At 40.0% G+C, this 18,090-nt stretch overlaps 2 protein-coding genes and 1 long non-coding RNA gene across 3 annotated transcripts in view; 2 read left to right on the forward strand and 1 right to left on the reverse strand.

The window, feature by feature from the left end:
* LOC121891678 (protein NLRC3-like) overlaps positions 1-18,090 on the reverse strand; it is a 1,105,688-nt gene that overhangs the window by 657,007 nt on the left and 430,591 nt on the right. The window lies entirely within an intron of this gene.
* LOC121891755 lies at positions 2,182-9,910 on the forward strand. Its single transcript, XR_006094132.1, has 5 exons — positions 2,182-2,694; positions 2,807-2,907; positions 3,733-3,869; positions 3,950-4,090; positions 9,884-9,910. It is a non-coding gene; the product is annotated as an uncharacterized LOC121891755 (long non-coding RNA).
* LOC121892403 (NLR family CARD domain-containing protein 3-like) lies at positions 10,311-14,858 on the forward strand. Its single transcript, XM_042405440.1, has 6 exons — positions 10,311-10,347; positions 10,513-12,307; positions 12,412-12,585; positions 13,213-13,386; positions 13,706-13,752; positions 13,876-14,858. The coding sequence occupies exons 1-6, from the start codon at positions 10,311-10,313 to the stop codon at positions 14,415-14,417; spliced, it is 2,769 nt and encodes a 922-aa protein (XP_042261374.1). The 3' UTR covers positions 14,418-14,858.

Below are 18,090 nucleotides of genomic sequence, written 5' to 3' on the forward strand. Positions count from 1 at the left end.
TGGTGCCAATTGAAATGTGTCTGTACCATCAAGTATAGAAAACATATTATTTGATCAAATCATTTCTAATTCAGTCAAAATTATGCTAATTTTTACATTTTCATTTCGGCCAAGTTTTTGTACGATGTAATTACAAAACATTTAATATTTAAGCACTTTCTTTTTTCAAATAAAGAATTTTGTAGAACACATTTATGTTCAAAGTAAGTTACAGAGAAAAGTATTCATTTGAAAATAAAGACACTATTAAAAAAAAAGTAAAGTAAAAGTTATACCCAGCGTTAATAAACTTAACGGCAATTAAACTTTTCTTAGAGCTTTTGGCTGCTCATTTTATGACAGGTTTTGATATTTTTCATGACTTTTACTTGCTGATATCAGTGAGTCACCAAAATCATCAAGGATCATATTCAGTCAAACTCTACTTTCCTATTTTGCCCCTTCACTGTCACATTGAAAAGAAATATTAGTCACAGCCATTGTTCTGACCTTGACAGTAAATGTACAAACGTTTGTTCCTGAGCTGTTTAACACTACGTCACTTGTGTAAATGAACAGAGTGGGTGTATGTGTGCTGCTCAGGTCAGAGTTCAGATGAACGTCAGGGTCACGCTCACCATGCTCACACCTTTAAAACTCACCGGCTGCATTGAGCAGTTAGAAATAAAAGATGAAGAATATAATGGGAAGGAATAAAAGTGATTAAAAAGAGAAATAAAGTTAAACACACATGCTGCAGTGAATCTGTATTGATCCAGCATCTGTCTGACTCAGCACAGTTCAGAGCAAATATTTCCCTCCAGATACCGAGCTGAAAGTCTTGCACCAGAGCCATACAGTCAGAGTTTGATCAGGTGGATGGCCACTTGGAGTGCAGTTTATTCTTATAAACCAAATATAAGACAAGTATAAAGCTCTATTAACATCCGTACAGGCTGCAATTTTTTATATCTCACACTATGAAAATATACTATTAATAATTAACAGGAGATCTGAGTTCCAGGATTCTTTTTGGGCCACAGGTTTACTCCAAATATGATCTGAAAAGCAGACCTGATACAACACAGGAATGACATAAATAACTTGATGAGCAAACTGCATACTGGAAGTATATACCACATATTAATTAGTGCTGTAGACACTCAGGTAAATAGTAGACTGTCTCACTTGAAAGAAGAGCTAACACTGCCCTCTGGTGAGCTACTTAAAATTAACAAAACGAGCAATGGAAGAAGTATCTTTTACTTCAGTAGAGGTACCCATACAGCAATGTAAAAATACTCCATCACAGTAAAAGTACATAAGTATTATGAGCTTGATGTAGTTAAAGTATTGCAGTAAAAGTACATAAGTATTATGAGCTTGATGTAGTTAAAGTATTGCAGTAAAAGTACATAAGTATTATGAGCTTGATGTAGTTAAAGTATTGCAGTAAAAGTACATAAGTATTATGAGCTTGATGTAGTTAAAGTATTGCAGTAAAAGTAGTGGTTTGGTCCCTCTGACTGATATATTATTATATATGACATCATTAGATTATTAATAGTGAAGCATCAGTGTTAGAGCAGCATGTTACTGTTGTAGCTGCTGGAGGTGGAGCTAGTTTACACTACTTTATATACAGTTAGCTAGTTTAGTTCAGTGGTTCCCAACCTAGGGGTCGGGCCCCTCCAAAGGGTCAGCAGATAAATCTGAGGGGTGGTGAGATGATTAATGGGAGAGGAAAGAAGAAAAAACAAAGTTCTGATACACAAATCTGTTTTCAGTTTTTGGACTTTTCCTCTAATCTTTGATTTTTGCTGAAATATTGGATCATTTGAACATTTATTGAAATGAAAGCATGTGAGAAGTTTAGAGGGAAAAATCACTATTTGGTGGAGCTGTTAACAACTCATAGACATGTGAAATGTGACCCCGACTACACACTGCTTTTTGTAAGACGTCAAAGGCCAATAAGGTTGGAAACCACTGGTTTCATCTTTAACAATGTGTTGTATTTTAAAAGCTTGTTATATTATCCATTGTGTCAAATCTTCATCTGAAAAGGAACTAAAGCTGTCAAATAAATGTAGTGGAGTAGAAAGTACAATATTTCCCTCTGAAATGTAGAGAGTAGCATCACATGGAAATACTAAAGTAAAGTACAAGTACCTCAAAACTGTAGTTTAGTTTAGTTTGGTTTCAACAGGAATGATCTCTCTTGGTGTTTCCTTGTTCAGGTTTAGTTTCACTTTCTCTGACAGTTGCGCCACAGGCTCCCTGTGGCGCAGATAAATTTCTACATCCAGCTGAAGGTAACGAAACCGCTTTAAATGTTTGAGTCGTTACTTAAAGCTGTTGTTAACTTAGTTACACTAGAAACAACACATTACTGTGGCTAAACTGTTTATTAATCAGAGCTCAGCATTAACTGTAATTAAATTTGGGACGACGGAGAAACAACCGCCATTAAAATTTATTTTGTGTCGATATTTGAGGAGTTTGTGATTTGAGTTGATGGTCAGTATTTGAACACAGTGTTGTTATTACTGTGTCCAACACTTACTGATGACTGACAGCAGGTTTTCCTGCCTGATTCAGCCTGTGGAGGAGGCGGAGATGAGCCGCTGCTCTCCCCGCTGTCTGAGACACTAAATGCGGCTCCGCTCGGCCGGACAGCCGCTGAAGAACAGCTTTGACTTTCTGTGTCTACAGGTGAATATAGAGATGTTTCTATTACTACTACAGGACCGATGTGGAGACGGGGGGGGAGCTTCGCTTATTTCATTCAATAGATACTGTAGTACCTGTCCCTCCCCCTCTACAGGTGGAGCTCTGACTCGTTCCAGGAAACAGCTCACCTGGCAAACACGTTTCTGACGGACGTGGAGTGGAGAGTCTTTGTCTTCAGCAGTTTGGATGTTAACTGTAAGTTTGCTTTGTTTCATAGTTGAACTTTCTCTTTAGTAACTTCAGGGTTTGTTTCTTGCTGTATGATGTTTTTATTTCATCAGAAAGTTTGGAGAACTCTCATGTTGGAAGATAAATCTACATGTTGTTAAATGATTGATTTACTGGAATCAAACAATATTAATGAACAGCTGATGATTATTTCCTTTCTTCAGCTCTCACAAATCAAACTAAATCTACTTTTTTAAGGTTGTTTCCAGCAGCGTAAAGTCAGACACTACAGTATAGGCCTGCTACTGTTTCCTGTGAAAGCTTTAAATCAAATGTATTGTATTGACTGATGTGGAGGGACAGTCAGAGGACGTCATCAAGTTCAATGTTGCTACAATAACATGCATACAGTCTATTTGTGTTTTTGCTTTATAATGACTTATTACTGGTATATGCAGTTAGACAGGAGCTGATGATGTATGTATTTATTGCTTCAATATCTTATATCATATAAGAGAACTAATAGATAACTGAAACTATTGACATGTTGTTTATTGGTGTTGAATTGACTGAATATGAATGAAATTCAGTCAGTGTGAGTCAGTGAATGTAAATCCTCCTCCATGCATCATGTGTGCTGCTCTTCACTTCACTGCAGCTTCATGACGCCATCTAGTGGACTGATAGTAGAAGTACAGCAGCTGATGGCAGCTTTCTCTGCCTCACACTGCTGTCTGGCTGCATTCACACTGATATATAACAGAAAATAACAACCAATCACAGGAGGAGCAGCTGATATTTAGGATTTGAAAGGAGAAATGATGCAAAGGATGATTTGTGTTTCCTCTCCAGATGAAGGTAGAAAGTGTGTGTGACTGATGTGGATGTGACTTCAGCAGCATGGATCAGTGTGAGGACAGAGAGGAGGGAGTCCCTCCCTCTAAACGCTCTCGGTGTGGGGAACATGACAGCCAGACCAAAGCTCAGAGGTGAGATGAGGATCTCTAACTGTCCATCACTGTTCTCCACCATCATTATTCACACTCAAAGCTCTGTGTGTATTTTGTAGGAGAACAAGGACACAGCACAAACCAGACTCTGCTGGACCTGAACCTGAACCTGAACCTGAACCCAGCTGTGTGTCCTTCAAGAGCGACGAATCAATGCAACCACCATTAGCTTTCAAAAATCAACATTCTTCACAGAAAGAGTAAGTGACGATCAGGGTCTTGTTCTTCAAATGTGGTTTAACTAATCCAAGCTAACATGCTGCTATCAGGCTAAAATAATCCTGTTAGCTCTCATCCAGCTAATTTGGCTCTTTGCGGCAGTTTGGGGATTGATTATAAATCCTGGAATATCTTGAATAACGAAGGCAGAATGAGTAGAAATGATTGGCCGAGTGCTGATCATATGACTGTTATCAAATAAGGCAGGTGTGTTGGGACGGGCAAGAGATTCATGGACATAAAGGCCTTTAAGGCCCTTACGCACTGGGGGTGACGCGAATAATACGAAATTGTGAAATAATTGCCTGCGAATAGTTCGCATCAAAACTATTCACACTGACAGCGATGCGAATTTGTGACAGAAACACGAATTTGCAGAAGAATTTGCGACAGCTCGTTCTGCTGTCAGTCAGCCTGGTGAAAACGGCTGCTTCTGTGGACAGAGATGCTGAATACAGGTTGGAGCCGGTGTGGATTGAACGGACATAACACTCTCCTCTTCTTTTATCGAGTGAGGAGATGAAGGACAAGATCATCATCATCACTGGAGGATGTTGACATCATCCTCCAGTGATGATGATGATCTCTGACCTGCGTTCAGCGTCTCTGTCCACAGAAGCAGCCGCCTGTCAGCTGCAGCTCCTGGGGAGCTGAGAGGACAGCGGCTGGACAAACTGCCTTCATCAGGCTGACCGACAGCAGGAAGTTACTGAACCAAAACAGTTTGCGTGTCGGGTCCATGGGAAGAAATCCACAGTGTTTGTATTTATAAATACATGGTGATGATGTGTATGATACATGATACATCAATGTATTGATTCATTGGCTTTATTTCTCCGCCCACTATAATGAGTGAACCTACCTGTCTGCCTGCAGTGCTCACAGACAATCCGTTTCATTGTATTTTAATTTACTGACCCCCTGGTTTTAACAGTTCTTTTATATTTGAATTCAGTGATTTTTTTTAATCCTTCATCATAAGGTTGGACAGAGTTCTTATGGTTGGTGATTTTAATATTCATGTGGATGATGTCTCTTTCAGCTTTGCTGCTGATTTTCTTAACGTCACTAAGTCTTTTAATTTTTTTCAACACTTGTCTGGCCCCACACCAGTGGAGGCTGGTCCATAGAGGCAGAGGACGTTGCTCCTCTATTTTTTGAGAGGCAAGAGGAAGATCAAAATATAAAGAAGAATATTTGGTTCAAATAAATTATTACCAAATCTCAGAGTTATTTATTAAATATTTTTTCTCTCTTCTTTGGAAAAAATCCATTATTGAAATTCTGGTTAAAATGCTTCAACAGCAACACTTGCAGGGCAGGAGCAGAAAGGGCAGTGTGTGAAGTGGTGGTGGGGGGGTAGTGGGGGACAGAGGAGGATTTAATGTAAATTTAATGTACTTCATTTTTTTTCATTCTAATCTATGATTGGCCAAGACACATAAAATGACATTCCAAGGGAAGATGTCCTCCCTAACCAATCAACAACCAGAATGCAATATTGACATTGCGTTGGTCCAATGATAGACCAACAGCCACAAATGGATATTATGACATGAATACTTCATCTCCAGGATAGAAAGAAGACATCAGATAATGTGAGTCAGATACAGCTTCTCTCTCTCTGTCTCTTTGGTCGCTAATTTCATCTCTGATGGATAGATGTCTCTGTGTGGCTGTTGTGTGAATTTATCTCCTTAACAAGAATGCAGCAGAGATCATATAATGTGCTGTAGGTATTTTACTTGTTGAAGTTACAGTGAGCTGTCTGGACTCACTCATTCATTTTCAATTGATCCAGTTTTAATTGAGTGGTTGTTCAGTCACCTGTTGATGTTGATTTGATTAGTGAATGAGTGTGCAGGAGGTCTGGCTGCTTGTTGTGACAATTTCTTCAGTTTTTTTTTTAAGCTGAGTTGTATATTGCGTAATAAGCTTAAAATTCAAAATCCTGTTTGACACTATAAACAACACTATTGCTCCTGCACCTCCGGATGTACCTGTTTTGTCGAATAAGGATTGCAGTAATTTTTTCTCCTTCTTTGTAGATAAGATTAGAGATGTCAGAGCTAGCATTATCCCCTCTTTTAATCCCCTCTCCACTTATGCAATTCGGCCGTCAATTCTGGACTGTTTTTCTCCCCTTTCCCTGCAAGACCTCACTGATCTGGTGGGCAGCTTGAAATCCTCCTCCAGACTTTAGGACCTTTTACCCCACGTCCGTGCTTAAAAATGCACCTGAGTCTATCGATCCATGCCATTATAAACAGCCCATTGCAATCTGGTTGTGTCCCAGTTTACTTCAAACATGCAGTTGTTCAGCCTCTCCTGAAAAAAGCGAACATTGATCCATACAGTCCCAATAACTACAGGCCTATATCCAAGCTGCCTTTTATTTCAAAAATTTTAGAGAAAGTTGTTGCCAAACAGCTCACTGCTGTCTTGACTGCACACAACATCTTAGATAAGTTCCAAACGGGTTTCTGTGAAAAGCATTTCACCTAAACTGCTCTTAACAGAGTCTCCAATGATGATGTCTTCTGATGTGGATGAGTGCTCCGTTTTGGTGCTGCTGGATCTTAGCGCAGCTTTTGACACTGTGGGTCACAGAATAATGATTAACTGCTTAGGCAGTATTTGGGTGTCTGAGGGGGCACCCTGGACTGGTTCTCCTCCTACCTCTGAGATAGGAGTTTTTCTGTGTCACTTGGTCCTTACGTGTCTGAAACTGCTGCTCTTTCATGTGGAGTGTCTCAAGGTTCTGTCTTGGGTCCTATTTTATTTGCTTTATATATTCTTCCCTTAAGTCACATTATTAGCAAATTTAGAGATATATCCTATTACTGTTATGCAGACGATATATTCAGCTCTGTCTCTTTTAAGCCTGATAACTCTGACAAACTGTCTGTGTTGCACAGCTGTCTGACTGCCATTAAGGACTGGTTGTCAACAACTTTTTACAGCTTAATACAGACAAGACGGATATCATAGATTTATCATAGCCTCAGACAGTATAGCTCCCAAGGTTGGTCAGAGTATTGTAGAGTATATTGGAGTCCCTTTCCTCAGCTGTTCATTCTAATTCTAGTCCTCTGAACCATCTACAAATGGTCCACAGTGCTGCTGCACAGAAGAAGCACAGCGATCCCCATAGCACAGCGATTTTCCATAGGGGGTCTGTAGCAGTTAGAGCAACATGGAGAGTCCTCTGTAGTAAGAGGAGCCATGATAGCTCAATCAATGATCATGAACTCTTTTGCAAGTAAACTCTGTATCGTAGAGTTGTCAGACTCGTGTATGGTTCAGACATGTGAATAGACCACATATCATTGGTGGTAGTGAAGTGTGTGATATTTCCGAGCTGTATCTTTTCTCTACACTCTGAGTAGAGCTGAGGGAGTGATGTTCGGAAAAAATATTCTCGTCCAGGCAGATTTTTCTTAGCATCCATGACACTCATTAGCTTCTTGAAGCCCTGTTTTTCAACTGTGCTTATAGACATCATATCTTTAGTAATACAGTACACAATGGCACTGGTTATTTCTTTGTATCACTTTGATTTCTTTTTGTATGGGGTAGTTGCTGAAAAAGCAAACACAACTTTGGTTGTCGAACTTCAGAGATTGACTAGCAGGAGGGCTGGGCTTTTGGCTACTACTTGAAGGAAGGCTGACGCTAGCATGATAGTGCAAACTCAAGGTTTTGGAGTGCTCTGTGGGGTGATACTTTTTGAGATGATGAAAGAGGTTGGTGGCGTTTCCTGTTCTGCTGAGGACTGGTCGCCAAAAAATATTACCAATCTTCGGCACAATTTCTTTGTCTCTGGTGACTGTTTACTTGCACTTGCTTTTGCTCCCAAAGCTGCTTATTCTCTTCTGAGAAGGCTACTCCACACAGCTGGTCACTCTGAGTTGTTGAATGGGAAGACCAGGACACATGAATCAGTTGCAAGCGTTTGTTTCTCTGCTGTACAATTGGCTATTCGTGTAGTGTTTTTGCTGGTAGAGGAAAATGGACTCAAAAATAACTATCGAAAGTAAATCTCATAAATTTATCATCATTATCGTGATTTTATCATAAAAATTAACAAAATAGTTTAATTGCCCAGCCCTAAGCTGCACTATAGCAGGTTTGGGTTTAAGGATTATGACAGCAGTTCAGATAAATTTTAAGGACGCTTTGAAGAACCAAAAAAATCCAGACTCATGTCATATCATCAATATTCTGATCTGGATAACTTATTAACTAACGTTATTCAGGTATGAAGAACGGAGCCCAGATGACTTCATAATATTAGCAGCTGCTGATATCACTCCCTACTCTGTCCTCAGCTTTAAGTGGGTGCTTACAGGCTGTGACGAGGTCAGACACATTAGCTCTCTATATACACAGTATGTACACCACAAGGATTCATGTCAGTCTTAACTCATGTTGGCTGATTGAACTATATTAGGTTCATTTAACTTAAGATCAATCAGTGTATTTTACAACAGTAGAATTCAAGGAAATCTCTGAACAGATTGTTGCAGTTTGAATTCAGCATTCATTTCTACAACTATCAGTTCTATTGATTCATGATAATTTTATAGTTATGATGGACAGAGCAGATCATTGTGAATGTTAGAGTGGGTACAAGGGCCGGGGCTCTTCATCAGAGTGTACAAAAAATGTACAACATACTAAAAATAAAGATGACAACTATATGAGTTTTGTTTAACAATTGCATCGTTATACTTTACGTAGGTCAAAAAAAATGCAGCCACTGGTTTAACCACCCAGTGAGCATGCTGAGTTATCCAAAACAAACACATCCACAACCTTTTTTGACTATACTGTATTAAAATGACCCCCCAACCAAAATCTGTCTCTTGAGTATCACTCAGCTCCTGTAAGCTCATTAAAAGTTGGTAGTTTCCTTCTCAGAGACCAGCAGCTGTGGTCAGCTTGGGTTCTTGCCAGTTTCAGAGTACACTGTTAATATTAGTCACTGGCAGGATGAGCTAAAGGAAGCAGTGTGTTAGCCTCATCAAACAACTGCAAGAGAACCATTAGTATCAATAACAGAAATGCCTGCAGAACACGGAGAATTATCCAGACAGCATTTCAACATCAGAGCATATTTAATAAAGACCAAACAAAATAATTTATTTACAATTATTTATTTGGCGGATGCTTTTGTCCAAAGCAGCATCCAAATGAGGTACAATTCAAGACAGTAGATCAAGGACAAGCCTTAGAGAATAAGAACCCCAACACTCATCATGAGATTTAAGGAGTTCATGCATCTATGTCCCTGGCTGAGCGTCAGCTTCACCACTCCAGGTGCTGCACACTGCACTGAATATAGCTGTACTCATACAGTTAATCATGTTCAAGTTTAACAGTGAATTCATAAAAAAGCAGCATTCACACTCACTAAATAAAACCCATTCACACTTGGAGCTGACCAGAACAACCAGTCTGATACAATCACATACTGGCTCTAGCTACCTTGCTCCAGGGCACTTCAGCAATATATAGTGAGGGAGGGAGAGCTTCATGGAGGCTTGGTGAGAGCTGTTGGGACTAAACCAAACTGACTCTGAGCTGAAAGCTACAAACAGACTGAGCTGTTGATTCTCAGTGGGATCAGCAGGACCAGTAAAGCTTTACCTCTACAGGGAGTCATCTAATTCTCTGTTCACATCCAAATATCACTTGATGGAAATTTAGCTTGTGTTTGTCTCTGTGTGGACAGACATAATGTGAACTCATTCTTTATGATTCCTTCACAGAGTGGACCAGGAGAGCTCAGAGGTTCCCAGTGGTCAGTCTGCCCAGCAGGATCAAACACACCTGGACTCCATATTTATGGTCTGTACATGTACAACAACTACTTTTACATCTATTCTGTTCACAATCATCTCCATACTACACTTTGTAGACCAGTGGATTGTCAGTCCAACATGGATCTGATGTTTGCTTCATGATTTTAGTTTGTGTCATTCATATAGTATTCTGTTCCAGCTGCTGGAGGAGAACATTGTCACTTTTGTGAAGAAAGAGCTGAAGAAGATGCAGAAGATTCTGCAGAGTCCAGATTACCCAGAATGCTTAGAACGTCAAAGGGAGGATGAGGAGGCGTTAGACAGTGAGGAGGAAGAGCAGAGGAGGAGCAGCAGAGAGGCATTTCTGAAAATAACACTGCACTTCCTGAGGAGAATGAAGCAGGAGGAGCTGGCTGACTGTCTGCAAAGCAGTAAGAGGATTTCTATAAATATTGAACATGATGAATAAATCGAGACATTTACTGATGTCTCAAGAGATGGAGAAAAATATGCTCATATATGCATTCTTTAGAGGAATTAAATTGTCATATTTTCTTTATGAATCAATTCCTTTTATTTCATGTGTGTTTATTCAGGAAATCCTGCAGGCTGTCAGTCTAAACTCAAATCTAACCTGCAGAAGAAGTTCCAGTGTGTGTTTGAGGGGATTGCTAAAGCAGGAAACCCAACGCTCCTGAATCAGATCTTCACAGAGCTCTACATCACAGAGGGAGGGACTGCAGAGGTCAATGATGAACACGAGGTCAGACAGATTGAAACAGCATCCAGGAAACCAGTCAGACCAGAAACAACAATCAGACAAGAGGACATCTTTAAAGCCTCATCTGGAAGAGATGAACCAATCAGGACAGTGATGACAAAGGGAGTGGCTGGCATTGGGAAAACAGTCTTAACACAGAAGTTCACTCTGGACTGGGCTGAAAACAAAGCCAACAAGGACATACACTTTACATTTCCATTCACTTTCAGAGAGCTGAATGTGCTGAAAGACCAAAAGTACAGCTTGGTGGAACTTGTTCATCACTTCTTTACTGAAACCAAAGAAGCAGGAATCTGCAGGTTTGAAGAGTTCCAGGTTGTGTTCATCTTTGATGGTCTGGATGAGTGTCGACTTCCTCTGGACTTCCACAACAATGAGTTCTTGACTGATGTTACAGAGTCCACCTCAGTGGATGTGCTGCTGACAAACCTCATCAGGGGGAAACTGCTTCCCTCTGCTCGCCTCTGGATAACCACACGACCTGCAGCAGCCAATCAGATCCCTCCTGAGTGTGTTTGCATGTTGACAGAGGTCAGAGGGTTCACTGACCCACAGAAGGAGGAGTACTTCAGGAAGAGATTCAGAAATAAGAAGCAGGCTAGCACCATCATCTCCCACATCAAGACATCACGAAGCATCCACATCATGTGCCACATCCCAGTCTTCTGCTGGATCACTGCTACAGTTCTGGAGGATGTGTTGAAAAGCAGAGAGGGAAGAGAGCTGCCTAAGACCCTGACTGAGATGTACATCCACTTCCTTGTTGTTCAGGCCAAACTGAAGAACATCAAGTATGATGGAGGAGCTGAGACTGATCCACACTGGAGTCCAGACACCAGGAAGATGATTGAGTCTCTAGGAAAACTGGCTTTTGAGCAGCTGCAGAAAGGCAACCTGATCTTCTATGAATCAGACCTGACGGACTGTGGCATCGATATCAGAGCAGCCTCGGTGTACTCAGGAGTGTTCACACAGATCTTGAAAGAGGAGACAGGGCTGTACCAGGACAAGATATTCTGCTTCGTCCATCTGAGTGTTCAGGAGTTTCTGGCTGCTCTTCATGTCCATCTGACATTCATCAACTCTGGACTCAATCTTCTAGAAGAAGAACAAACATCCCAGAAGTCTGAAACTAAACAAGAATCTGTAATGACACACCTCTACCAGAGTGCTGTGGACGTGGCCTTACAGAGTCCAAATGGACACCTGGACTTGTTCCTCCGCTTTCTACTGGGTCTTTCACTGCAGACCAATCAGAATCTCCTACAAGACCTGCTGACACAGACAGGAAGTAGCTCACAGACTTATCAGGAAACAGTCGATTACATCAAGAAGAAGATCAGTGAGAATCTATCTACAGAGAAAACCATCAATCTTTTCCACTGTCTGAATGAACTGAATGATCGTTATCTCGTGGAGGAGATGCAACAGTCCCTGAGATCAGGAAGTCTCTCCACGGATAAACTGTCTCCTGCTCAGTGGTCAGCTCTGGTCTTCATCTTACTGTCATCAGAAAAAGATCTGGACATGTTTGACCTGAAGAAATACTCTGCTTCGGAGGGGGCTCTTCTGAGGCTGCTGCCAGTTGTCAAAGCCTCCAGCAAAGCTCTGTAAGTACAGGGATAGTTGGATTTATTGATCATTATTTAAATACTCTATCTTTTCAACAAAATTAATAACTTTTTACTTGTTTTTTGTTGTATTTCCTCTCCAGGCTGTGTGACTGTAACCTCTCAGAGGGAAGCTGTGCAGCTCTTTCCTCAGTTCTCAGCTGCCAGTCCACTAGTCTGAGAGAGCTTGACCTGAGTAACAACAATCTTCAGAATTCAGGAGTGAAGCTGCTGTCTGCTGGACTGGGGAGTCCACACTGTACACTGGAAACACTCAGGTCAGGGTTCATCAACCTGATCAACAGATTAACATTTAAAATCTGAACGATATTAGAGGATAAACATTAAAGCTGTGTAAGAATGTCTCTGCTAATATTTCTCAAACCAGTTTTTACCAAACTTCAGCTGTAGAGAATTACTTTCCAAGCAGATTTTTACTGTTTTCACATAAGTATTCACAGGGGGTTCTTCGAGCACCAGTGTCAGGCTAAAGAGCAGACTATTCCTCTGTATGGTGGATACTTTGATGAACCACTGTGAAGTCACATTTTATGGCAGGGGGCTCCTTGATTTTGTTTAGTTTAAAAAAACTTCAACATACCAAACCTGAAAAGTGCACACAGCACTCTGCTAAAAGTATTCTTTAGTCTTCCTTTTGGCAAAATCTTCCCTCTTTATAAACACATTTGAATGTTTTTTTAACGTTTGGATCACAATGACAAGGTAACATGCTTCTGAATCATCTCTCAGCCTGTGACTTTTCCCATCTGGCTGGATGTTCAACTTTCTGGATCTCCCTGATTCAGTTTATCTTTAAGTTTGTTAGTTAGTTAGTTTGGAGACAGTTTGTTGTTGTATTTAACTGCACACAGCAGTACTCTCAGACTGTCTTTGTGTGTTTGCAGCCTGTCAGGATGTCTGATCACAGAGGAAGGCTGTGCTTCTCTGGCCTCAGCTCTGAGCTCCAACCCCTCCCATCTGAGAGAGCTTGACCTGAGCTACAACCATCCAGGAGACAAAGGAGAGAAGCTGCTGTCTGCTGGACTGGATGATCCACATTGGGGACTGGACACTGTCAGGTATGGAGAGGAAAAGTGTGATAGAGGAAGAGGAGCTGAAAAGTTTCTCTGTCAGAGCTGATCAGAGATCTCAACTGAATCTTTGATTTTTTGTTATTTCTAACTGTAGAAGTTTCCTGTAAATGTTGAAAGTTAAACCTGATTAGATTCACTCAGGGTTTCAGAAGGATTGGGATACTGGATTACGATTGGATCAAAGTCTATCAAAGCCCAACCCCACATTTGAACAGAATAATCAAACAGTAGACTAGAGCGATGTAACGTCCATGTTTGCATGCTGAAAGAGAACGTGCTGCTCTGAACCCCTTCCTCCTTTCAGGCTGCAGCCTGCTGGAGTCCGATGGTTGACACCAGGTCTGAGGAAGTGTAAGTGTTTTTTTATTTATGAAAACTGTGACAACATTGCTACTGAGGATGAAGATTATGTCATCATCAAACAGATGATAGATCAATAACTGCAGCTGTATTGTGTGTTGCTCTTGCCATCAGATTTCTGTGAACTCACACTGGATCCAAACACAGTACACAAAAACCTTGAACTGTCTGACAACAACAGGAAGGTGACATATGTGGAGGAGGATCAGTCATATCCTGATCATCCAGACAGATTTGATGGCATGCCTCAGCTGCTGTGTAGAGATGAACTGACTGGTCGTTGTTACTGGGAGGTTGAGTGGAGAGGAAGCGTTTTGATAGCAGTGAGTTACAGAGGAATCAGCAGGAAAGGAGGCAGAGCTGACTCCTGGTTTGGAGGGAATGATCAGTCCTGGAGTCTGGAGTGCTCCGATGGTGGTTACTGTGTCTGGCACGATAAGAGAGGAACAGACCCCTCCTCCTCCTCCTCCTCTGTCTCTAACAGAGTAGCAGTGTATGTGGACTGTCCTGCTGGCACTCTGTCCTTCTACAGAGTCTCCTCTGACACACTGATCCACCTCCACACCTTCAACACCACATTCACTCAGCCTCTGTATCCTGGGTTTGTGTTCTGGTCAAGCAGGTTTGGTCACTCAGTGTCTCTGTGTTCTCTGTAGGAGGGAGTCTCTTCCTGTAAGAGAAGCCCTCTCATGTTATTTAGTACCAACCTGATCTCTGACTGGTTGTAAATGCAGTGTCTAAACCCAACATGGTTTCCACATGACTGACAGTTCGTTTGTCAGTCACATATATGCACATTTACAAAAGAAGTTAATTTTCTCAGAGCAGATAGCTCAGTCTGTTAGAGGACTGTTTGGAGGTTCGGAAGTTGTGATGAAGGTTTTCAAAAATGTTGGAATAGTTTTGCCAATTAACTATAACATAATGACAGTAAGTATCCGCTGGCCTATAGAGGCAGTTTGTTAATTTTCCTCCCTTTTGTTTTTTTGGGGGGGTTCTTGTCCAGTTGTTTTTTAATCATACACCAACATGTTCTTATTTGTGTCTATTGGATGTGCATGTAAAGCTGCAAATAAACATTATTATTAGTCTGTTAATCAATTCATGGCTTTGTCAAAAATGCCAAAAAATGTCAGGAAATTGTGAAAATTTTCTTAAATGCTCATTCTAATTTCACAGTGTCAAAGGTGGCATCTTTAAATGTCTCATTTTGTCTGAATTAAAGCCCAGAAAAGTACAATGTTCTATAAGAGAGAGTGGCTGCACCAGAGATGGTTTCCTGAATACATCTCAAACTTGGTCCTAAAAGGTGGGACATTTTAATAAATCACCTTCAAATAATCTTCAGAAAAGACTCTAAAGAAGAGGTAACGGCAGTAATAAGGTAGAACAGAAGAGGAAATATCATCTTTGGATATATTTTTTTAAATCAAAACAACTTGCTAGCTGTCAACTGCTAATTGCTAGCTGCCACTATTCCAAAGGAGAAACTGCACTGGGGAAGCTAACGGAAGAGTTATTTTGTGAAGACAAGAAGAGAAGTTATGGGGTCCTTGTTGGTGGTATTCTCTCTCTCTCTGTTTCCCTCTCTCTCCATGAACTGGTGTGATGGCAGTGCAACCAATGTTTGCAGCAGCCTTTCCTAGTTCCAATTATGCCGTGTCTTTGTCATTGTCTACGACTCTGTCATCGTGTGGAGTGCAGGAGAAATATGTCTATGATCGACAGTTTCTTTTGGACATTTATGACAAAGATTTTTGCTATGAGAAATACTGGCTGGGAGCTAAATCAGTTGATCATACTGGGTGTAGCAGACCAAGTGCTATACCCAGTGGACCCAAAGGAGCCCACTTGCCTGAAGCTGCACCGGAGAGGAAACATAGAAAGAGGTGCAACAGGATATGGAAATGGGGCAAGCACAGATGAGTGCAAGCTAGGCTAACTGTTAACCCGTACAAACTGGCAGTTCCAACAATGATGTTGCCTAAGGTTCTCTGGACAGCAAAATGGATTATATAACTCCCCCATCAGTGCTGATCAATCATTGACATGCTAGAGTTGTCTACATCGAACTGAGACATGTACTTTTCCCTCTAAACGCACTTTAATGCATTGTGCTAACTTCTTGTTCTTTTTTGTTTGTTTGTTTTGTTTTATTTTGGGGTTTTTTCTCCTGTGATTTATTTATTTATTTTTTTATCATTTTTTAAAGGGAATTTTTAGATATACAGTATATCTTTATCATTTTTGTTGTTGTTGCACTGCTGTGGGCTGGGAGGAACAGCATTTCATTTTTTGTGTATTCAAATACACAAGAAAATGACAAACTAAATCTTGAATTTCTTTTGTGTTGTATCAAGTAAAGTTGATCATTTGTATGTTTATGTTACTCAGGCAGAAATAAATGTATCTGCAGTATCACCTGTTATGTCCAATAAAAAAGGATCATAAATAATAATAGAAGCTTTCATTTGATCTTTATTGTCAGATTCAGAAAAATGGCACTCTAATAATAAGCTGAACATTATTAATAGTTATATTATTTATTCACACACAGTTTAGCGCAGGGTCAGTTTCTCATTTCTACAACCTTCACACAACTCAACTTTGAATGAAAAGTCACATTTTGATATAAATCATCAACATTAATAGTTATATTTGGAAAATGTGCTTTGGACAAAAAGCAAGTGTTTTCTTCTCCAGGAAGAAAACAGTGAAACACGTGTGTCGGTTAACTTTCTGCACACAAAGTGAATACAGACGTCCGTTTGTCTTCTTCTGCTGTGACAATCAGCAGGTCAGAGGTCAGAGGTCAGATCAGGTATGTGACGAGGAGCTGAGAGAGGAAACAAAGAAGAAAGTCAAAAGCTCACAGCTCAACATCCAACACAGACTGCACACAGAGCTGCAAGCATGGAGGAGAAACCATCACATCTACAGATCCAGGTACAGTTCTCCACTTTACTTTATCACAGAAAAACTCTCATTTTTCTCTTTTTCACTTCATTTGAAAGATGAAGAAAACATCTGGACTCCTGCTGTCAAACTTCATCCAAACTAACAGCTGTTTTCTATTTCCATCATGCTGAACATGCAGGTTTGGAAAAACTAAATCTTTCTCCAAATGTCACCAAACAAGACTTTTACAGTCCGTTAAGAAACTCTTACTATCAGAAATAAACATGTGTCTGATTTTACAGTCCTGAACATTTTCACATGTTGAAAAATCAAATTTATTTGTGTAGCAGCTTTACAATCCACATTTATGTTGAAATCTTAATTGAATATTTCCTTCTTTATTTCAGGGATTTTTGTTTATTTGCTGCTTTTATGTTCTTTTTATATCTGGATGTCTCTGCTTCTGATTGGACATTTATCTTCAATCAAAAAGACAAATCAAATCTTTTTCTGCTATAATAATAATAATAATAATAATAATACTAATACACTTTATTTGTGATGTTAAATGAAATAAATAATAGAAAAATAGAAAGTAAAAAGAATCAAACAGCTCTTGGTTTGGTTTTCTAAAAAAACAGATTTTCAAACTAGTTTGAAATGAAAGACTGATGCTGCGCTGATGGAAATGATGACAAGTTTCAGAGTTTCAAATCCTCTGATCACGTGTTGTTGTTGTGTTTGACTCTTCAGTTGGGCTGAAACATGATGAGTCGTCGGCTGCTGAGCGTCTTCATCCTGCTGTCTGTCCTCACGCTGCTGCTGCCTGCAGCTGAGACACAAACAAACTCCAACTATTCAATCTGGATGACTTCAACTAAACACATTTTCATTCATATGTCAGTGCTTCCTTCTGACCTGTAGGGGGTGCAGTTTCACTCTCTGCACGTCTATCAATCAGTACAAATCCAAATAATGCTGCAGCTGCTAAACTTTAGAAAGATAAATCAAGACTAAATGGAAGGATGACACTTTTATTCTTCAGTATATAGAATTATAATATACTCAAGATATTATCTATGTTGGTTGGACCAATAGCAGCATTTGAAAAATTGTCATTGAACTTGTTAAATAAGTCTCATGATTATTCTATGAAATGGAAATAATGATAATAATATTATTTAATGAAGAGTCTCCTTTTTCTTGCTTTGTTTATGTATTTAATGATAGAGATTTATTGTAAAACATGTTTGTAGTGAAAAGTATGGGAGCTTATGTGGACTGTCCTGCTGGCACTCTGTCCTTCTCCAGAGTCTCCTCTGACACACTGGCCCCATTTACACCTGCTATTAACATGTGATCTGTATCTGGATACATTATCTGGATAATGACATCTGATCAATGGCATTTTGCATTTACACTTGCTATTAA

Source organism: Thunnus maccoyii, chromosome 24 (assembly GCF_910596095.1).
Source record: "Thunnus maccoyii chromosome 24, fThuMac1.1, whole genome shotgun sequence".
Classification (NCBI taxonomy): domain Eukaryota; kingdom Metazoa; phylum Chordata; class Actinopteri; order Scombriformes; family Scombridae; genus Thunnus; species Thunnus maccoyii.